The sequence below is a fragment of the Pseudorasbora parva genome, chromosome 2 (assembly GCF_024679245.1).
Source record: "Pseudorasbora parva isolate DD20220531a chromosome 2, ASM2467924v1, whole genome shotgun sequence".
NCBI classification, from domain to species: domain Eukaryota; kingdom Metazoa; phylum Chordata; class Actinopteri; order Cypriniformes; family Gobionidae; genus Pseudorasbora; species Pseudorasbora parva.
Genome location: NC_090173.1, coordinates 19,894,635 through 19,918,419, shown reverse-complemented (window position 1 = coordinate 19,918,419; position 23,785 = coordinate 19,894,635). Strand labels below are relative to the sequence as shown.

The following is a 23,785-nucleotide window of genomic DNA, read 5'->3' as shown; positions in this document are numbered from 1 at the left end:
TATCCAGCCTGTTCATGAAAACAGTATGCATGGACACACCTTTAAGAAGTCTCTGTAAAAAAGGGGTGTGTTTCTTAAAGAGGGGGCAGAGGGGAGGAGACTCAACAGCACCACATGATTCAACATCAGAGCCACATTGCCCACAGTGTTTTGGCTGAACAGGAAGTGCAGAGAAGCACAAAGCAAGCCAGCTCATAACCTCACGGTACACACACGAGATATCAATTTCTCACTTGAAGGTAAGCTTTGCAAGCTTGTGTTATTTATCAGCTTTCACATAATCAAAAGCATCATCAGTTGTTTGGCACATCACACTTTGAGAGGAAGCTGTTCACTTAAGTTTTAGGCTGTTTTTAAGCTGTCAGTTTAAACCAGTCAGTTTGAAAAGTGCTTTACTGCAGCTGAGACTGGGGCATGTGAAATGTGTGTTTGTGTGGCGGTTCCTCTCTGCTGAGTCATCTGAATGGAATGATGTCCTCCATTTTTTCCCCTTTAGATGACAACTGCAGTGTGCTTATTTTAGGACAATTCATAGTCTACTGCACAATACATTATGTTCTGCTGTGTCCTTTCAAGGTGCAGACTATGGAGGGAACAACACCACAAGATGAAACTCACCAGGAGGAGAACAAAATACCAGAAAGCACAGAAGGAGCGTGGAAAGAGCCAAAGGAAAGAGGTTTGAAGTGACAATGTTTTTATTATATGTACTAAAACAAACCACCAAGGTTTTTGTGGACTTGGTACCAGCCCGATACCTTGCTTTTGGGCTTGTACCATGGTAAATACACACCAATCACGCATAACATTATGACCACTGAAGGGTAAAGTGAACACTGCTTATTTTTACATCACAGCACCTGTTAGTGGGTGGGATATATTAGGCAGCAAGTGAACATTTTGTTTTAAAAGAAAAATGCTCAGGTGTAAGGAGTTTGCCAAGGGCCAAATTGTGATGGTTAGACGACTGGGTCAGAGCATCTCCAAAACTGCAGCTCTTGTGGGGTGTTCCACATGAGTGCTCCAAGTAAGGATGAGTGGTGAACCAACGACAGGGTCATGGCCATGGCCAAGGCTCATTGATGCACGTGGGGAGTGAAGGCTGGCCTGTGTGGTCCGATCAAACAGATGAGCTACTTTAGCTCAAATTGCTCAAGAAGTTATGTCAATGTACCACATACCTAAGCACTGTTGCAGACCATGTACACTCTTTCATGGAAATGGTATTCCCTGTGGCTCTGGCCTCTGCGTTTTACAATGTCGATTGTCTCAAAGCAGCTTCACAGTGTTAACAGGAAAATAATGCAACAGAATATGATTCAGCTGTACAACCGCTCTGGAGAAAACGGTGATGTTATCAGCTCATTTCAATTACCATACAGTGACAATGTGAGCAGATCAGTAGTTTAGTTGATATAGTTAATTTAATTTAGTAATTAAAATTATTTGAATATTTAGTTGAAGTTTGTGTCCTCAACTGAGCAACCAAAGGCGACGGTGCTGAGGAACCAAAACTCCTTCAGGGCCAGCATGGAGAAAAATAAACCTTGGGAGAAACCAGACTCAGTCAGGGTGCCAGTTCTCCTCTGGCCTATTATCAAACAGTGTATGATTATTATCCTGGCAATATTACAGGTCAGAAGTCATAGATCTGAATATTAGAAAGATCAGAGGCATCACGCTGGAGACGTGTTTATTGAGAATGACATGTCAATTAAACAATTATTAAATAAGAATAATCAAATGATCGGAGTCCTCACGCCGGAGACGGTTTATTGAGGATGTTGTGTCGATGAGACTATTTCAGAGGGGAGACTAATTGACACGCTCTCTGCAGACACTTTAGGGATGTGTTGGTCATGTCCAGGCGCAGGTCCACCATCTGATCTGGATACGGCGCGGATCCGGCTGACTGCAGTATACTTCGGGATAAACAGAGAGGCTAACATTAGCGTAGATGCCATTCTGTACATCAGGTGTTATGGGAAGTGTGGAACCAGGAACACCTGATCTAGTTTATGCAGCCTAACAATCTTTTAATTGTTTTGAATAATATAAATTGATGTTTTATGTGTATCCCATAGTAAAAAGATGCGTTTTTATTCTAGATTTAAACTGACAGAGTGTGTCTGCTTCTCGAACAATGCTAGGAAGACTGTTCCAGAGTTTAGGTACTAAATAGGAAAAGGATCGACCGCCGGCAGTTGATTTAGATATTCTAGGTATTATCAACTGGCCAGAGTTTTGAGACCGCAATAGACGTGATGGAGTATAATGTGTTAAGAGCTCACTCAAGTACTGGGGAGCTCAACCATTTAGTGCTTTGTAATTCATTAGCAAGATTTAAAAATGTATGCGATGTTTAATAGGAAGCCAGTGCTGTTTTGACAGAACTGGGCTAATATGGTCATATTTCTTGGTTCTAGTAAGAACTCGAGCTGCTGCATTAGGATAATGCGCCACAAAGCAAAAATGGTTTAGGAATGGTTTGAGGAGCACAACGTGTTTGAGGTGGCCCCACCTCGCAAATTAGACGACTTAAAGGATCAGCTGCTAACATCTTGAACCCAGATACCACAGCACACCTTCAGGGGTCTAGTGAAGTCCATACCTCCACGTGTCAGGTGTGTTTTGGCAGCAACATTTTGACCAACACAATATTAGGAACATCATAATGTTATGCCTGATCTGTATATATATATACACTGAAAGGTATGCATATGCTGTACCACGTGTAATATGCCATGAAGTCATCATTTTGTCCTTTTAACTTACTGAGATGCTTGAAACTGAGAAAATCTCATGAATTTTTTTTCTCTTACTAATGGCATCTTACAGTATGTCCTTCCCCAATCCCCCAAAGTAAAACAGTTTTAGAAGGTGGAAGATACTTTGAAATGGGTGTATCCACAACACACAGCCACAACATTTAATAATCACAATTTTAAAGGAATAGTTCACCCAAAAATGACAATTGTGTAATTTACTTACCCGTATGTTGTTCCAAATGTGTATGAAGTTCACTTACATAGTATTTTTTTCCTCAGTCAGTGGGTCAGTGGGTAAGTCAAAGCCAATGGGTGCCAACATTCTTCAAAATATATGATTTGTGTTCAACAGAAGAAAGAAACTCATACAGGTTTGGAACAACTTAAGGGTGAGTAGGCCTAACATTATGGATATTTCGAATCATGAAAGGTGCTATGTATCCGTTCACACTTTAGGTGGCGGTATTGCATCAAAATTCACTAACAATATTGGCTTTCACATTATATCCTGCTTATCCGTTTGTGTAACACATCATAGTGACAATGTATTTAATTATAAATTGAACCTTGTGCATTAAGTATACACATTATTCACAAACACATATTTTACTTTTTATTGGTTACACCAGACATTTGTAGTGTATGTTTAGCATTTATTTTTACCCGATTGTTTATGAAATGTACTATATCCCACAATATTTGATCTATATATATATTATAATATTCTTTGTTGCTATACACTCATTGTTTTTAAGTTGAATTATTTTCAGTCAGGGATCAGTTTATGTATTCCTCAGTTTTTAAGAAGTACAACATGTGAGTAGAACTACAAGCAGCAGTATTTATCTGGAACACAAAAGATCTTCTTTCTCAGATATTTAACTGCTGTGCTTGTGAAACATTATTTCCCCTATTAAATAGGAATGAAAATAAACAATTCTTGCTTATTGTTTGCTTTATATACCCGGATTTCTAATAATTTGTCACACTCATAAATTACTTTGATTAAAACAAACTGTTTAACAGCACAAGGCTTTAAATCAACTGCTTATTTTGTTCCTTTTTTCTGCATGTTTCTAAGTTACAGGAATCTAGGTGGTATTATTAGAACATACATTTTGTATGTTATAAATAAAATTCAAATATTGAACAAGAAAATTGTAAACTGAAACTCAAACTTTTGTTGATAGAATCAAATGTGGACTTAAAAAAAGTGTTCATTTGGCATGCAGTGATAAATTAAATACGTTTTAATATGCCAGTATTGTGGTAGACTTTTCAGTTATTAAATGTATTAATTTATAGATGAGATTGCATTAACATTCATAACTTTTCCCCCCATTATTTATTCAACAGTACAGCTAAATCTAAAGAAGTCAACTGAAACGTTTTATAGTATTTTCATACGTTGTTATTTGGAGAAAAGTGGTTTCTTTGCAGCTCATGCAGTGTGTGTGTTTCTGTCTGTGGTTCTAGAGTTGAGACTGGTGCTGCTGGGCTCAGTGGGCGCTGGGAAAAGCACTGCGGTCGATGCCATCCTGGGCGGCCCGACATCTGAGTCCGAGCGTACGGGCCCCGAGACACCAGTCACTACCTGTCAGAAGAGACGCGCCACGCTGGCAGGACGACAGGTGGGTTCATGCCTCTCCTAAAACTCATCGGGGGACACCTGATTATTCAGGCCTGCTCATGGTTTGCATCAAGGCAAGTCGGGGATTTCCTGGTATGTGACTAGGCATATCAAAAGCATTTCATAACATGATGTCTGTGTGTTACGTTTTTGTTTGTTCACATTTATATATGTACGTCATAAACCACAAAGGTTATCATACACATTTGACTGACTTTTAGCAAACTTTAACTGCCCTTTCTTTGGTTGGTTTAGAAAAGCGCAATTATAAACCAATAGTTTGAAAACTGAGATGCCACTTAGGAAACTGAATTACATTTAATTACATTTGAGTTTTGTAAATAAATTCATATTTTAGCACAATGTATATTGATCTACAAATATAAAAACCTTTGTACCATTTAACCTTTGTTCATGAGAAACAAATAAATAAAAAAAATTACACTTACATTAGAATTAAAGTAGTTAACTACATTAGTTAATAATTCATTTATCAAATAGTCACACTTTAGTTTAGGGTCCAGTAATATTCTGAAATACTATAATTTATTAAAATATATTTAAAATATATATATATATTTTATATTTATTTGAATATATTTTAAAGTGTAATTTCCTATTGTGCTGTTAAAGCTGTATTTTCACCATCATTACTCTCAGCATCATTAGTCTTCTATAAGTTGTAATAATATTTCACAATATTAGTTATTTTGTTGTTGTATTTTTTTAATTACTTTAATTGCAGCCTTGGTGAGCACCAGACATATTTTAAAACCATTAAAAATCTTACAGATCCTAAACTTTTGAACAGCAGTGTATGTGGGCACAGCATTCCAGCTATCAAAGTACATTAACTCGATCTGTTAAGCATAACATATGCAATAATTTTATTAATGTTATTAATGAAAAATATTGTGGTGTTATCAACTAACATTTGAGTTCTTAAAGAATCCAAAAACAAGTCTAATTGTAGAATATCTAATGTAGAATATGGTCATACAGATAACTCATTAAAATGTGAACTAATAAACAGCCAATATCCTAGTAATATGAATGATAATAAGCAACTAGTTAATAGTGTGAATTGGACCCTAAACTAAAGCATTTATTAATCTTGGTTAAATTAAATATTTACAAATATATTAAAAGTTATAAACAATGAACAGTTTTTATTAGCTGATGTTAACAAATATGAATAAATACAGTAACAGATGTATGTATTATTTAGTTAATGTTAACTAAAGGAACTTTATAGCAAAGTGTTGCCAAATATATTATAAATAAAGTGTATGTAAAAAAAATATATAAAAAAATATATTACACCTTGTACTTAAGAACATCCCTTTACCATGGTAAAATCACTGTAAAGCCCCAATCACACCAAGAACGATAATTTATAGCGATAAATGTATTGGCGTCCGTCCACACCAGCGGATGACCGTACTGTTTATTGTGTATGTATATATTAATAGCACATGGTGCAGTTTTGTGTCTATCTCTTCAAATGCTTGCACTCAGGATTGATTCTGATTGGCTGTTAATGTTTTTATTGTTTATCAGCTGGAGAGAAAAAAAACTGGATTCCAACAATATGGCTTCTGTGGTGTGGAATATTCTTTTAAATTTAGAGCCATTTTTACAACATTCTTGGTGAAAATGGGCCTTAACACACAGCCGTTTTTTTGTTCCATTGAACAGTTATATTATTTTTTAATGACTGCATCCAGACAGTGTTCTCTAGTTTATTGAAGGGGCCTTTTTTCTGAGAGGTAGTTTTCTTCTGCGCAGGTGGCTGTGGTGGACACCCCTGACTGCCTGTGCATCGAGCGCCCCGCTGAGGACGTCCGCCGGCAGTTTTCCCTCTGCGCAGCTTTATCGGCCCCGGGGCCCCACGCTTTCCTGCTCTGTGTCCCTGTTCACCGGCCCAGCAACCTGGAGCTCCAGATTTTGGAGACCATCGAGAAGGTGTTCGGTCCTGAAGCAGTCGCTAAACACGCAATGGTGCTCTTCACTCGCATGGACCGCCTGCCTGAGGACGTTTCCCTGGATGAGTATCTCGCCACCGAACGGGCCGACTTACTCGAGCTCGTACAGAAGTGCGGCGACCGACATCACCCGCTGCAGACGGACAACGCGGAGGAGCTGCTGATGAAGGTGGGGCAGATGGCGAAAGACACCGGGACACCATTCTACACCTGCCCTCTCTTGAAGGAGGCCGAGAGGAGAGTGAAAGAGAAGGAGGAGGAGATCTTGAGAAGCAGAAGAGATGGAGGAGAAGACTATTCGGAGGGAATAAGGGCCGAAGCGGAGAGAAGTGTGGACGATCTGGTAGTGGAGGGAATCGCAGACCTCTGCGTCTCCACGCCTGACTCTTCATTCTTACGCTGGCTGTGGGACAGTGTGGTCGGGTGGCTTATGTGGTTCCCGAATATGGTGAGGGGCAGTGCTTTACTAGGGTCGTTTGTGGGGTTGTTCGTCGGGGGGCCCTTGGGAGGGGCCATGGGAGCAACGGTGGGCTCTGTGGCGACAGAGGTGGGTAGACGGAAACGAAAAACCAAATGAGCACTTGAACATTTGGTAACAGCTTATTGTATTTTTCATTAAGAAACATCAAAAAACAGATCAGTTGTTCTTATACAGTCCACTGTCAATATATAATCAGGTAATGAACACTAATGCAATCCTTTTGCATGCTTCTAGTTGAATATTTAAAAAAGAACCTTTATATTATTATAATTAGAGTGAAAGTTAAATTGAAAAATGAACTTGAAGAAGTGCGAAGTCTTAGATTTTGCTTTAATGACAGAAGCAGTTTACACAAGTGTGTGTAAAACCTGAAGATCACGCTGTATAAAGATCTGGGTCACACGACTGCTTGTCATTTCTGATCCAGAAATAGTGCAGTATTTTATTTTAATTAAAAAAAATCTCATGCTCAGTTTAGACAGATTTACAGGGTTTCTATATAAATGATATACTACATTTTTTGTATGTCTGTTGGATTTTTAAAATAAAAATCCAATGAATATATAGATGCAAAAAATCCAATGTATCAATTATAATATCAGCACTTGTAAAAAAAAAAAAATCTAATAAAAATACTGCGATATACACTGCCTTTTTGGAAAGTTTGGGTTTAGTATGTTTTGTATTGTTTTTGAAAAGTCAGAAGTTGTTAAACATACAGTAAAAACAGTAATATTGTGAAATATTATTATAATTTAAAAGATGTACTTTATTTATTTGAATATTTTGAAAGTGTACTTTACTCTTGTGCTGTTAAAGCTGTATTTTCAGCATCATTACTCCAGTCTTCAGCATCACAATCCTCCAGAAATCATTCTAACAAACATTTATTATCAAAAAGTTCAAAAGATCAGCATTTATTTGAAATCTTTTGCAACATTATAAATGTCTTTACTGTCACTAAAACATGCATGCTGAATTAAAAAAAAGAAAAATTGAACGGTAGTTTCAAAACGGATAATTATAATACATGTTTTTGAGCAGCATGAAGTATCATATGACATAATAAATGATCAAATAGTAAACAGTTATTATAAATTGTAATAATATTTCGCAATATTAGTTTTTGTTGTTGTTGTATTTTTTAATGACTTTAATTGCAGCCTTGGTGAGCACGAGACATATTTTAAAACCATTACAATCTTACAGATCCTAAACTTTTGAACAGCAGTGTATGTGGGCACAGCATTCCAGCTATTAACTCGATCTGTAAGGCATGACATATGCACTAATGTTTATTAATGTCATTCATGAAAAATATTATAAAGTGTTACCAAACATTTGAGTCCAAACACAAGTCTAATTCTAATGGTGAACAAACAGAGGGTTTAGATGAGATTCATTCCTCTTATTCTGAGCACTTTTCGTTTTGCACTAAAGCAGGATATTTTGAGTTTAAAGAGATGCTTTTTAATGTAATGGATTGAAGTTTACTGTCTTAACACTGTCACCAAAAAGCTTTATTCCACACACAAGTTAAACTCGTTTATCACTAGTTGTCCTGAATGCTTTCTTTGAAGTGAGGACTAAACTCTAAGCACTATAAAGTCAGAATTTGTTTACAGACTGCAAACATCTCATGATCTAGGTGCATAACAGTGTTTTTATTAGGTCACTGCTGCCCCAAACAGCTGCTATGGAACAAATGCACGCTGCACAGATTGCATGATCATAAATTTAATAACGCTCCTCATAAGCGTTTTTCATGCACAATTTTGTCTCCTAATTGGTTTGCAGTTCAAATGTTTCTGCAGCTGTTTTGAAGTATGAAAATAAAACGGCATAATGGAAACAATCAGTGATGGTGTGACTAATTTGCGTGTTTTATTTATACCCACATTTCGAGTCTTTTAGCAATCACAGGTTTCACAGGCAATCACAGATCATTCGTTTGGAGTTAAGAAATAATTTATATATGAAACTAAACAAATATTAAATCCCATGCACATATGACCATATAGGCATGTATTACATTTCAGTATTTATTTGTGATCATGGTCCATGCTCTGAATACTCGATTCTGATTGACTGGTAGGTTCCAGTCAGTTTAATCACTGTTAATGCGGTTTTCATTTAAGCACACGCACACAGGGAGCGGAGATCGTGCTGTGCACACACACAAACATTGAGGAGCACAGGAACTTGCCCCGCGACATTTAGTTATAAAATAGCTGAATTGCTACATTATATTTCTCAGCAGTGAGGGGGTAGCATCGCTGTTTTTTAATTAATTAAACTTACAGGTCTATTGTTAATTCTCTCTCTCTCTCTCTCTCTCTCTCTCTCTCTCTCTCTCTCTCTCTCTCTCTCTCTCTCTCTCTCTCTCTCTCTCTCTCTCTCTCTCATTCAAACATAGCCATAACTTTTACCCTTTCGTTCAAATATTGCGCTGCAAACATCAATAACAGCGTTAGGTTGTCATCGCTGGCAAATAATCATGGTATAAGCGCATAATCCACGGGTCGGGTTTTTTTTCCGCCCGGAGTGTCTATTCACACTAAGTGGAAATATAGCACTTGCCAACAAGGCACGCTTCGCACCAGCTCCACCTAGCCATGCCTGCCATGATTTAAAAAAAACGCCCATAGTTCAACGTTCTCAGTGGCGAGAATCAGTAAAGCGTATGCATTGCGAATAGATCAATGTTTTGTCGCGATCAACACAGCTTTGAATCCGCCTTTTGCAAAGCTTGCTCTTCTCTCTTTTCTCATCACAAATCACATCGGAAAAGCATTTATTTTCAATACAAATAAAGAAAATGTTCTTAATATTGAAATAAAGTGTCATACATTATAAAAGCATTTATTTGGTAAGGTTAAGGATAGGTTTAAGGCAGCATCCATTTAATGATTTAAACAAAAATAATAATTTACACTGTTATTATTCCATCCTGTTAATGTACAACAATACTGAGGTGCAAATAGTTTGTATCTGTCAAAATAATTGATAAATTACATGTAATTACTATTTATGTGGTGTGTGTAAATATAATCTAGTTGCTATTAACACTTGGTGTAAACAGCATCTAACACTATTTGCACTTAGTGCAAATAACAGCTGCCTTTTTTTGCCTCTACGTCGTGCATTAAAGTCTGTTACCGCACAGCTAGCCATGGATTATACCTTACTTAATTCAAGTGGCAGTTTTCATATTTTCATAATAGTTAAACAAACAAACATTTTTTTAAATATATATTAACTATATTAAATATTTTTGTACATTTAAAAGAATTTATATTTAAATAGCCTATTAAATAAGTAGCATATATCGCCATGTAACATACATGATTGTATTTTCATATAATAATATATAATAGTGGCACAGTATTTTTGGCCATTTTTAGTGGATGTAAGTCAGTTCTCCTCAAATTCACACAATATTTCATAACATTAGCTATAATTATGATCACTATTTTTTTAACAACCAGGAAGTGTTCAAATACTCTTCATTTTAGTACAGTTTTATTATTTTAACCTCACATGCTTGTGAGAGAATGTGCTTGCGGTATCTTTCTTCAAAATAAATGCCATTTAATGTGATGTTTTGTTATATAATATGAAGTTATTCTTACACGTCTTAGTGCTGCTTGTGTGTCCCAAAACTGTTTAGGACCCACCGTATCGTATGTATTCCCTGCCACATATCACATTTCAGTATAGGATTTATCAGTTTAAACAGAAAGGGTGTCTCTTTAAAAAAATCTATGAGAAACGTAATCAGTTTATAGGCTTAGTCTTTTAACAGCTTCAGAAGCCATGCATCTTGTGAAAACGCTTTTATGCCACTGCAGAAAGACGTCAGACAGACAGATGCAAAGAAGTCTGTCTCTCTCTCTCTCTCTCTCTCTCTCTCTCTCTCTCTCTCTCTCTCTTTTGCGAAAGCACGTTTATGTTTTTGACATTGACATAAGTGATAGTCTGCTAAACCCATCCATCAAAAAACCCATCCCTGTATTTCTGCCTTCAGTACAGCAAGGCGTTTCCTTATGTGGGTGGTCCGTCCAGGGAGAGAGAGAGAGAGAGAGAGAGAGGGAGAGAGAGAGAGCGCGAGTGAGAGAGAGAGAGAGACACAAGCCTGCTCTCATGTTTCTAAGCAGAGAGAGAGAGAGAGAGAGAGAGAGAGAGAGAGAGAGAGAGAGAGAGCTTGCTGTGGGACGTACATCTGTCTTCCAGATGTGGCTTTTTGCAGTTGTTTGAAACAGGAAAAAAGAACGTTTAAAAAATAAAGGAAAATTGGTGCTAAACAGATTTTTATTGTCAGGGATTACGGATGTAGTGCTCTATAGATTACAGTATAGCCGGCTGTGTATGACTCAGCCAGTACTGTATATTTGAACCTCAGATCCATCTTCTTAAAGAAACGGCGCAGGAATTATGTAGTGCGGTCCCCTGCGTACTTGGACTTGTGGATAACGTGTTTAAAAAGGAACACCTGTCCAAATATTATTCTGTCCTATTGGACATGCGTCTGGAAGAGGACAGGGAGAGAGAAGGATGAGAAAATGAGGAAGAAATGTGTAAAAGAAAGCAATGGAAAGAATGAAAAGGAGGGGACTGTGGATTAATATGAGTGGGGGGGAAACACTTGAAATATGGAGGGAAAATAGTACAAACACCCCAAAACTATTTTGTATCCTCGCATAAAAATAAATAAATTTAAAACCACACCACGAACCTTGAGAAGGCTCCTTTCATGAACGCTGTGGTGATATGGTTAGCTCTCAAAGGACTCGATGCCCTTGAGAACTTACACCGTGATGATTTGTGCCGGTATGCGTAACACGGGCCAAAGTCTCTCTGAGTCACAACTGGCCCATCATTAATACAGTAAGGATGAGTTATGCCGCCCCGCCCCTCGTGGAGATATTGTTGTAAGGGCCTTGTGGTGCACTCAATGAGGAGCAGAAGCAAACTGCAGACGCCTCGACATTGCTCTCTTATGAGCGTTGCCTGTAGGCAGAGAAAGACAAAGTGAATGAAGTGAATGAAACCGAATGGCACTTTTCCCACAGCGCACAAGTCATCTTTTCTAGTTGTTAGCTTGTGCCTTTTTTTCTTCTTTTTTTTACAAAAAGCTATTATATATCGTGTAACATATATCAATATTATTGTAGACAAAAGGCTTAAATGGAGATAACTCAAAGATGTTTTTTAACGTCTCACAGCATTAGCACCACATTAAAGGATTAGTTAACCCTAGAACAATTAGGAAAAGTCATCATTTCCTCACCCTGTTATTGTTCTTTCTTTTTCGGACCACAAAAGGATAATTATATTCTTTTTTCAAGTGTGCTGGTCTGAAGGCTTACAATAGGGTTTGGTGAAAAACAAATTCAAATTTAGCAAAATTGAAAAATTTAACTGTGATTTAAATTGAATATGAAAAGCGATCAAAGATCGTTGGAGCTGTCAATCAAACAGTGAGTTAGTGTCTGAGTTCTGGATTCTCACCAACTCGTGTAATAATCAACAAATCTCTTATTTATATTGTGTTTGCACAGCTAGTTATGATGAAAGCATTCATCAGTGTGCAGAGATCGACACCCGCCTTCAAACAGAGTGTTCAAATCAGAGGCTAAAATTAGGGTAGGAAAATTACTTTTATTTTTAAATTTACCATTTTTGATGTAATAATCATGCCAAATCAACATAAGAGCACCCCATAAAACATTACACTCACGCTTTAAAAAATGCTGGGTTAAAAATGGACAAACCCAGAAATTGGGTTGTTTGAATGGGTCCATTCACTGGGTTCAAACAACCCAATTTTTGGGTTTGTCCATTTTCAACCTAACTTGGGTTGTTTTTAACCCATTTTTTAGAGTGAACCTAAATGATTATTAGGAACACCTGTTCAATTTCTCATTAATGCAATTATCTAATCAACCAATCACATGGTTCAATGCATTTAGGGGTGTGGTCCTGGTCAAGACAATTTCCTGAACTCCAAACTGAATGTCAGAATGGGAAAGAAAGGTGATTTAAGCAATTTTGAGCGTGGCATGGTTGTTGGTGTCAGACGGGCCGGCCTTAGTATTTCACAATCTGCTCAGTTACTGGGATTTTCACACACAACCATTTCTAGGGTTTACAAAGAATGGTGAGAAAAGGGAAAAACATCCAGTATGCGGCAGTCCTGTGGGCGAAAATGCCTTGTTAATGCTAGAGGTCAGAGGAGAATGGGCCGACTGATTCAAGCTGATAGAAGAGCAACTTTGACTGAAATAATCACTCGTTACAACCAAGGTATGCAGCAAAGCCACAACACGCACAACCTTGAGGCGGATGGGCTACAACAGCAGAAGACCCCACCGGGTACCACTCATCTCCACTACAAATAGGAAAAAGAGGCTACAATTTGCACGAGCTCACCAAAATTGGACAGTTGACAACTGGAAAAATGTTGCCTGGTCTGATGAGTCTCGATTGCAGTTGAGACATTCAGATGGTAGAGTCAGAATTTGGCGTAAACAGAATGAGAGCATGGATCCATCATGGCTTGTTACCACTGTGCAGGCTGGTGGTGGTGGTGTAATGGTGTGGGGGATGTTTTCTTGGCACACTTTGGGCCCCTTAGTGCCAATTGGGCATCATTTAAAGGCCACAGCCTACCTGAGCATTGTTTCTGACCATGTCCATCCCTTTATGACCACCATGTACTCATCCTCTGATGGCTACTTCCAGCAGGATAATGCACCATGTCACAAAGCTCAAATCATTTCAAATTGGTTTCTTGAACATGACAATGAGTTCACTGTACTAAAATGGCCCCCACAGTCACCAGATCTCAACCCAATAGAGCATCTTTGGGATGTGGTGGAGCGGGAGTATTAGTATGGTGTTCCTAATAATCCTTTAGGTGAGTGTATAAAAAAATTAAATGCAGTTCATGACCTGTTTAATATGGTTTAAGACAAATCATTTGCAAATTTATATTAACACTATTGCTGAGTATTTTCTCCTTAAAAATGCATTTAAAAAATACGGTTTGAAAACGCTTTGTCACAAACGTTGTAACCAATGGGGCATCACCATGGGGGCGGGCTTTAGCATTTCATTACTATGCTGTGAAGCAGGGGCATCTCAAGAGAAGCCAGGTCATCTCTATATTTTTCTGATGATATGAAAAATCAGGTACATTTGGCAATATAGCGGGTGAATTCTGTAAGTGATATACTCTACACTGCCAAAAGAGGCCAAGCCATACCCCTGAAAACCAAGGGTTTGATTTTATACACCTGTGACCAGGGAAGGGATTGGAACACCTGGATTTGATGATTTGGAGGAGTGTCCCAATACTTTTGGCAATATAGTGTATATTATGATGTTATGATGAACTATACACCCATTTCAGACAGCTGCCTTCTAAAAATCACTGAGATGGGGAACGGGAACATGGTTTGTGAAACATGACATTGGCAACATTTGATAACATAGTCAAGATAAAGGCTAATCATATGAATAACTGTTATGTGTTTCACGTCAGTGATGCATAAAACGCATTACCATTCTGCTACACTGACTTTTAGACAAACCTGTATTATTCACTCTTCCACTTTTTCTGTATCAGTCTAGTTCAGACATATAGTGAGTGGATCTCTGAGCTGGCGTGAATGAGTGGAGGCAGAGTTCATTTGCATATTCATAGTTCTGCATATTCTAAATTTAGCAAGGGTGTACATTCAAGATATTCTAAAATTACTACTTCTAATCTGTTATATTTGGGAACATGGGAATATTTTCATTTAAAAAACAAAAACAAAGCTAAGCTAAAAATAAGATCCAACATATTGTAAATTAAAAGAGATGCTGGAGATGAACTACACGCTGCTCAGCCACAGCACACGACTGCTGACTGTAAAGAGCGTGAGTCTTCTGAAACACACTGATGTCCAGCGCCCAGCCCTGGAGAGAGGGAGTGCTCCACCCGACTGGAGTCCCCTCATCTTTTTCCCATTAGTGCTGTTTTCATGTTCCTCCTTACAGTATGTGTGTGTGTATGTGCATGGCAGTGATTGTTTAGAATCAGTATGCAACCGTGTTGTGTGTGTGTGTGTGTGCGTGTGTGCGCGTGCGTGCGTGCGTGCGTGCGTGTGGCAGTGATTGTTTAGAATCTCTCTCTGTGTGTGTGTGTGTGCGTGCGTGCGTGCGTGTGGCAGTGCTTGTTTAAAATCAGTATGTAACTGTGTGTGTGTGCGTGCGTGCGTGCGTGCGTGTGTATGTGGCAGTGATTGTTTAGAATCAGTATGTAACAGTGTGTGTGGCTTTCAGGCATCCTATAAAGCATTGATAATAGCCCTGGCCAAATTACAAAATAAAAGTGGACCAACTAAAGTTTGCCTTCATAATAGCACGGAGTGCTTTTTTTTCTTGTTATGCACACAATCAAACTGTTAATGTTTATGGGGCATTGGCAACATTTCAGTGCGTAAAATTGTGGTGTTTATTTATTACATTTGTGAATACAACTGAAGTCTAGCTATGAGGTATGAGCTCTCAAAAGCACTTTATTTTTATAGGTTTACTTTAAATTCAGCTGGACTCTAAAGTAAATTGAAATCTTTTGAAAACTTATAATATTGTTTGACTACACAAGCACTATAAACAGAAATAAAATCAATTTAAGGTTTCAAATAAAATCATATAGAGATATTCTCAGAATATCGCCCTGATACTTTATATTCTTGTATCTTTTATTTGTGTGTACTCATATTTTTTCAGTTAAAGGGGACCTATAATGCAAAATTAACTTTTATAAGGTGCTTGAACAGAATCATTATGTAACAGAGTATGTATCAATATGTAATTTTCACACGATCTGACTCAGATTCGCCCTTACAGTGATGTCATTGTAGGGAGAAGCCCCGCCCATGACTGGTAAGGCTCTACCCCATTGGTATTTATTTAGATTTTTTGCGCACAAAAACTATTCTTGTGGCTTCATAAAATGATTGTAGAGCCGCTGTAGTGAGATGGGCTTTGTATCGACGTCTTTAGTGCCTTTATGGGTCTTGAGAGAGGAAATGACATTGGTGTCAATGAAGGCCTTTCTGAGCCATCGGATTTCAACACTAATATCTTCATTTGTGTTCTGAAGATGAACGGAGGTCTTACGGGTGTTGAACGACATGAGGGTGAGTCATTAACTTTACTTTTGGGTGAACTTACTCTTTAACCAAGGCCTTTGCTGTTGACCTTCAATTATCCAATTCAACCATATTAATAAATAAATATAATTTTAGATTAACCACATTTGTTTTACTTTTGTGGTTTGTGAAAATGTGTTACGTTACATCTGTAGCTTTCTTGAGTTAAACAGTTTGAACCTTGGAATGTCGTGAATGTTTGATATTATTTACTTCTCTGCAGACTTAACAATTGTGTCAGCAATTGGTCATGTTCCTTCTTTCCTTTCCTTTTTATTTTGGTTTGGTTCCAGCTTAAACAAAATACAATTTTAATTTGACAGGGAACTGCAAGAGGAAAGTGACCTCAATGTTGACACCCTCCACAAGATTGGAAATATCAAATTTGAGTATATTTGGGAAAGAGAACTGCTGGCGGTCCACATTTTCTGGTCCCTATAGGAGAACAAACCGAATGGTAATATAGCTCCACATAACTTTGTCATACAGTTTGTGAGACAACTCCTAAGACAGAAGAAAATCAAGTCCCCCCCAATAATTAGAAATGGCCAAATTGTCCCCCCAAATATTTGAAATTCTTGCACTGCTCTGCTGCGCTCTATATTAAGATGACCAAAAAGGTTTAAAAGTTACATTTTAGTCTGGTCTGCTTCAAGTCTAACAGCGCTCGTCAATGTCAAAAGGATTGAGCTGGCCAATCAGATCAAAGTGGGCGGGGTTTACGTTCTCTTTTGGCTCGTTCACAGTCTTCACACACCGACAAGCGTCAATCTATTGTTTAATGACATTGCGGAGACTCTATTCTTTCCGGTGAAATCACAAAATAAAAGGCACACAAACATGATGTCCTTGCTCTTAAAGGGTTAGTTCACCCAAAAATGAAATTGATGTCATTAACGACTCACCCTAATGTCGTTCCACACCCGTAAGACCTCCATTCATCTTCAGAACACAGTTCTAGATATTTTATATACATTCTGAGAGCGTATTCAAGTCTATGCACACTATACTGTCCATGTCCAGAAAGGGAATAAAAACATCATCAAAGTAGTCCATATGGGACATCAGTTAGTTCATTAGAATCTCTTGAAGCATCGAAAATACATTTTGGTCCAAAAATAACAAAAACTACGACTTTATTCAGCATTGTCTTCTCTTCCGCGTTTGTTTTCAATACTCAAATAAAGATTCAAGCGGTTATGAATCAGCGGATTGATTCATGATTCGGATCGCCAATGTGACATGACATAAGGGGGAGTCATTAATGACATCAATTTCATTTTAGGTGAACTAACCCTTTAATACTTAATATTAGTGGTGGCTGAGGAGATCCCCCACTTCTATATGTAAAGCGCTTTGGGTGTCTAGAAAAGCTCTATATAAATGTAATGAATTATTATTATTATTAATATACAATCATTGAACATCTTTGAAAACTATATGAGGGCAGATTAGAACCTTTAACCTTTGACACTGTTTACAAAAATTCTACCGCCAGACCACTAAGGAATTAAAATGTTAACGGCAGGTCTATGTATTTATTCACTAACGGGAATGATATTGGATGCAAATTAATGCAAATATCATTTGCAATAATCCCAAAAAGATGATTTCCCAACTATAATTAGACCTAGAATTTCATTCACTTTTCTGTTTTTTTATGCTTTATAAAAAAGAAAATGATGTATTTTTTACAACTTTTACGCGTGTTTTTTCCAAACCAATGTACATTACACTTCAAGGCAAGTTATATATTTTATGATAACTTGTGAATCAATTTACTGAATCAAGGTTGGCTGAATACGAGTCATCAAATGACTGATTCAAACCATTAATCTTGGAACAAGCCTTTCTGGACGATCAAAAAGTGAGCAAATGACTGAACATGTGAATGAATTCAGAAACAATAAAGATCAACAAGAACCTCTAACAGAACCTAACGCCATGAAACCCTTTGCTTTATCAAACATACCCCCTCCGAATGCAGACTTGAGTGATCTTAAAGTGACTCAAGAGTGAGTACTAATGATCCTTCCCTCAAATCGCAGCGGGATGGGGGCCTCGCTCTGCTCCGCACAGGCCCTTAATTGATTAATTGTGCAGGCCTCACTAACTGACATGCTGCTGCTGCTGAGAGGGTATGGCCGCCGTTTGATGTGCAGGCCTGCGGGATGTGTTTGAACAGCACAGAGAGCTCGCTGCTCTTTGTAATGGACACCACTCTGCGGTCTGATCGCGGCTCGGGGTCAAGCCAAAGCAAGCATACTGCTCCTCCCATTACCAGACACAGCGAGAGATCTGGATACCGCTTCAAGGATGAATTAATACAATGCAGATCTGACCGGGATTGCTCCTGTCCAATACAGCAGATCAGGGCCTTAATCCAGGCCCGACCGCACACTTGCGTAATGGAAGAGTCGGATCTGGAAGGATACCGTCGTGTAATTCGTAACCCAATGTCAATCTGACAACCAAAGAAACTGAAATGCTGAGGGTGCACTTACGTCATTCGGGGCTGTCTTTGTTTTCTGATGGATATGTTTGATCAAGAGGCTAACGTTAGTGCTACAGCACTTGTTGACCCGTACCGTAAGGAATAAACTTTAAAAAAATGGGTTTGAAGTGACAAGAAACATTATGCCTGTGAAACACATTTTCTTTGATGCTCTGGCTATTAGATACTTTAGAACTTGTGTTCAGAAGTACTATCCAGTTGTGTTACTTCAAATGCAAAACATGCGCACGCGAGACCTTGAGCTAAAGAGTACTGTGAAACAGCGATCATCTGGTGTCAAGGCAGAGAGAAACACTGCAATTGGATTTGAATCCAGTTTTGGTTTCATTTAAAGAAACAGTTCACCCAAAGAGCGCGCGTGTGTGCGTGTGTGTGTGCGTGTGCGTGCGTGTGTGTTTTGTGAAATATCAGGACAGAAATGTGAATAATGACATGGATATGACATAGGTATCAAAAGGTTTAAATCATACAGGATGAGTTTTTTTGAGAAAGGAAAAATGCTAAATGTTTCCTGTGATGTTTAGGGGCGCAGGGGCTGTGTGTGTGTGTGTGTGTGTGTGTGTGTGTGTGTGTGTGTGTAGGTTTTTGTGAAATATCAGGACACAAATGTGTATAATGACATGGCTTTTACAAGAAATGTAAGAGGGTGAAATATGAGGACATTACCCATGTCCCCACTTTTCAAAAGGCTTATAAATCATACAGGATGTCTTTTTGAGTAAGTAAAAATGCAGAATGTTTCCTGTGATGGGTAGGTTTAGGGGCAGGGGCAGTGTGTGTGTGTGTGTATATGTGTTACAGTTTGACAGACCTTGTTGAACACAAAACACAAAATAGCTGTGTAGATTTTCTTTAACCATCTCTTTTTGTGCTCCACGGAACTAAATAACAGCAAAGGGGTTTGGAACGACATCAGGGTGAGTAAATAATGACTGCATTTTCATTTTTGCGTGAACTGATCATATAATAACCCCAACCCCAAGTTTTTCATCACCCAATAAAAGGAAGACAGAAAATGATGAGAGAGAGGCAGAAAGAGAGAAAATTGCATTCCTCATCTGAATTCTCAAATGAAAGGCAGTGAGTTGGGTCTAAAGGCCAGACCTCTGATTTTCACTGTGGTCCTTTTGAAAGCATGCATCCAGCAGAAAACTGGGAGCAAGGGAAAAATAGAAAACAGAAATGACTGCAATTTGTCTTGGTGGGAAAGGGGGTGGAGGAAATAATGCACAGGAAAATTGTATCAATACTGTTGCTTATTATTTATAAAAGAAAGCTCTAACCATGCTAAAAAAACAACAACACTTTGTCAGCATGAAATACAATTTCGCCCTTCTTGTTTAATAAATGCATTGATCTTGACCCACATCAAGATGTTTGGTCTGGAAACTCACCATAGACAGGGCTCAATCTGAGGGGCGGGATAAACGGTTGTCTTTCAAACTCCCTCTGCACACGATAGGATAGCGCTACCACCAACCAGAGCAACGAAGGTGAAGCAGAGCTCGCTGACTGATTAAACATTCACCGTATCCGGTCAGCAAAACTCCGAACACATCTTCCCTTTTTTAGAATGACTTCAGTGCCATTCTTTGTTCTTTTCTCAGAGAAAAGCTTAACTCCAAGTCTTCCAGAATCGCGGTCAAAGCTGATTCGATAGACCGCTGTTCGCCAGTTTCTGTGTTTACTAGAAGCACGCAAACGCAACTCGGCCGTCGTCATTATGGCCCCGCCCCCCGGCGCCACATGACAGCCCCAAATGCCACCTTTTACTTTTTATTTGTTATACTTGTTTTATACTTTTTAATTGTTTTATTACAATTTTTTACTTGTAATATTAGGCTATTCAGTCACAGATATGTGCTGCAGCAGTGAAAATCACAAATCATTTCTAAACACACAAGCCTGCGAGCGCAAGACGTAGCCTATCTTAAGGTGCAAATTAATCACCCATTAGAAAACTGCTGTTATATTTAGCAAGAAATATAACAATATAGTCATAATATAGTCAAGCCTTACTCTACAAAAAAGCAATAAATTGATCCGAAGGGAAGCTGTGGTGTTGCGCAGCAGCAGAGGCTATACAAATTTCCATGTCCTTTTCATCTTTTTCTTCAAAGTAGGCTATTTTTTAACATTTAGTACAGATTTACCAAATTAATCTGCATCTGGATTGGGCAAACACTTTCATATGCAATTTATGACCCTGTCCGGCTCATTTCCACAAACGAGACATGCAAATGGAAATGTTCTTCTGTGTCGTTAACGCCGGCGCTCGCTGGAAGACTACATTATCCAGCATTGCTTGAGATCTATAGCAAACTACGGCACCTCAAATAGCTCAAAAGACAGCACTTTCCCACTCTTGTGGTGGTTCTAAATAGTATAGTTTTGTACAAAGTTGGAAAGTAATAGTAATGTATTATTGTGTGAGCTTTATGTGTTTTAAAGTCAAAGAAATATGTTTTGAGCAATACACTGTTCATTATAAAAACTAGCTGAAAGAAAATATTGCTAAGACAAAGACTTGACTTGGACCTCAGAGATTCGAAACTTGACTTGGACTGCAGGGACTTGTGAACATGTCTGTAAGTTACTTTTTAAGAAAAGTAACGCATTTATTTTTTAAAAAATGTTATCGCCTGTGCTGGGCATGTTTTTTATAACAAAAAAAATCTTTTTTAGGGCAAATGCAAAGGCCCTTTTACATCCAAATTAAAAACCAAGGCTAAAGGAAATGCAAATTCTTTAACACTTAGACCTACTTCACCAATAAAAAAACAAAAAAATCTAGTCATTTTTGCTTATGGTTTAACTAAGTCAAAGGTTGACGACACATTGATGTCTTTAGACACGAACCGATCGGTTTCAGTGAGAAACCGAACAGTATTTATGTTTTGTTTTTTTACCACATATCAGACGAATCTCATCTAGTGTTCCCATCGGCTATTACTTCCGTCTAGTAAGGTCAAAACTGGCGCGACCGTAGAGATATATTATGTAGATACTTTTATTTCATATCATTTTATTTCACCTGTTATTAAAGTGTCTTGGTATTTTGCAGAAATGGGGCAAAACTGACATGTTTGTGCTTGTGTCATGAAAGGCGGGAGAAGCAGTCGTGCTGCGGCCTCTTTGATGCACTTTGAGTCGGGCACTCGGAACAGACACGAGGCAAAAAAACCAAGAGTTTGCGTCTGTGCAGCAACCACTAATGAACCGAGGACAACGCTCCTTCACTCTCCAGTGACTCAAAGTCATTAATGTGTGCAAACTATCGAGCTGTCTGTCATGGCCAATGAAACTGTAAAAGATAGCTTCAAAAGAGCACGAAAAAAAAATCCCTGTCCTGAACTTCCTGAGTGATGCAGCCCTTCTCAGAGGGAAACAAAACACTCTCCGCCACATCTGAATCTCTGTTACAATTCTTCCCTTTCCAGAAAAGAGGTGAAAAAAGCAGAAAAAGGAGGGGATGTAGCATTGTGACCAATATGCTCCCCATATGTCTGACTGCAGCCGCTGTCTTTCAACCCAGCTCATGTTTTTATTTTTAATGGAATTTAGTTTTTTTTCCACACATCTATTTATCTAGCTTTTATTCTCCTGGGATTTATGTGTGTGTATTCAATGAGCATGTACCCGCTGCCGGTCCATCCATTCACAGCTCAGGATATTGATAGTTTGCATAGACGTGTGTGTGAGACGAGACTGAATAATGCACAACTCTAAGCCTCCTTGGCAGATGTCTAACGCCAGCCAAGATATGAGGCATATCATCGTCACTGAATAAACTATCATCTGCACAATGGTTAAAATTGCTATCAGACGCTTTTATTCACCATAGAGATGGCAGACAAAACCAAAGTTGGCACTTCGGTTTATACCAGCTGGACTGATACAATGATATTTTAACATCTGGCATTCTGCTTTATGACTATAAGCATCCATGTCTGAGTGAGAATTTTAGCATGATGATGTCCATCTGCCACTATAAAGGGCTGGTCGTTAGATCATAATAGTGACTGTGCGCTCCAGATTTTCCAAACTGATTGGAGAAACTTTATGAGTGTGTGTGTGTGTGTGGGTGAAAACCAGGGTGGTCTGGCTATGAGTAGCTTTGTGCGACCGTCACGATGGAACGATTCTTGACACACTCCGTCCGCTGTGAGACGCTATAGATAACAAAGACACCATTGACGCTGACCTTTTGCTCCATGTTAAAAAAAACCTGACCTCTGACTTAACAAAAACACACAGAGATACACACCATCCTGCGCTTTCAAACACACACACACGTAGTCTCTTGCCCCCCGTCTCTCTCTCCCGTGTTGCATTTGTGGAATGCATCTCAGGTGCAGGGCCTGTCCTGGTTCCAATTAGCTGAGTATAAATTAGCGTGACTTTCCCCTCTTCTATCCAAACATTCTCTTTCTCCCAACACGTGCTATCTAAAAAAAAAACCTCTCTCTCCTTCCACACCTCTCTTTCTAACCACCTCCTCGTTCACTCATTCCCTGACCACCCTCCCATTCCCCACCACATAAATTTCCTCTCTTTACATCTAATGTCTACACTCCCTACCGACACACACTACGCGTCTGAGGTCCAGCAGGCGATATCTCTATTGCTCTTATATGGGATATATAAGTATATATAAATTATAGCCCATATAACAAATAACTTAAAGAAATATACATTTTAAAAGATAACATTAATGAAATTTTTATTCAGTTTTTTTGTTTCCTTTATTATGTGATGAAAGAAAAACAGATCGTTTTATTAAAGATCCTCTGATTCCCATCCTCATTACCAATAAAATGCTTCTGAACAGCTTTCCTGCTGCTTGAAATGAATCATAAAATGTGTCAATTCGCGAAATCTGTAGTCTGTGGTTGAGTTCGTACATTGAAATGCAACCACGGTGTGTGTTTGTTTCTCACGAAAGCTTTGCTTTTTGTAAATTAGGTATTTTCCAGATATTTTTATATCGAGCAGCATCATTGCATAATGAGGTGAAATAGAGAGTTTTAAGCTACTTCCAAAAGGCAATTGTTTAAATGTTGCCTGCGAAAGTAACTCCAGACCTAATTTTAGAACCATTTAAAATGGCCATTAAATGACGTGGAATATATATTTTTTGTAGACCCACCGTTATTGCCCACCTAAAGAGACCACCGGAGATCTGCTGCTATGAATTAGA

At 38.4% G+C, this 23,785-nt stretch overlaps 1 protein-coding gene and 1 long non-coding RNA gene across 2 annotated transcripts in view; one reads left to right on the top strand and one right to left on the bottom strand.

Annotated features, from left to right (window-relative positions):
- Nucleotides 1–100: 100 nt before the first annotated feature.
- si:dkeyp-69e1.8 (uncharacterized protein LOC100001340 homolog) lies at nucleotides 101–8,722 on the top strand. The gene is made up of 4 exons (XM_067458861.1): nucleotides 101–239; nucleotides 577–679; nucleotides 4,245–4,399; nucleotides 6,187–8,722. Exons 2-4 carry the CDS (start codon nucleotides 586–588, stop codon nucleotides 6,958–6,960), a joined length of 1,023 nt encoding a protein of 340 aa, XP_067314962.1. The 5' UTR covers nucleotides 101–239; nucleotides 577–585; the 3' UTR covers nucleotides 6,961–8,722.
- LOC137093888 (uncharacterized) overlaps nucleotides 6,791–23,785 on the bottom strand; it is a 38,944-nt gene continuing 21,949 nt past the window's right edge. The window contains exons 2-3 of the long non-coding RNA XR_010908569.1: nucleotides 11,600–11,874; nucleotides 6,791–6,916 (exon numbers count right to left, since the gene is read on the bottom strand). This is a non-coding gene — a long non-coding RNA (uncharacterized lncRNA). The remainder of the gene's footprint in view (nucleotides 6,917–11,599; nucleotides 11,875–23,785) is intronic.

Excerpts from the sequence above, each read along its gene's own strand:
- si:dkeyp-69e1.8 (XM_067458861.1), top strand. The coding sequence starts at position 586 with ATGGAGGGAACAACACCACAAGATGAAACTCACCAGGAGGAGAACAAA. Across the intron at positions 680-4,244 it reads GAAAGAGCCAAAGGAAAGAG|AGTTGAGACTGGTGCTGCTG; the intron begins GTTTGAAGTGAC and ends CTGTGGTTCTAG. Across the intron at positions 4,400-6,186 it reads CCACGCTGGCAGGACGACAG|GTGGCTGTGGTGGACACCCC; the intron begins GTGGGTTCATGC and ends TCTTCTGCGCAG.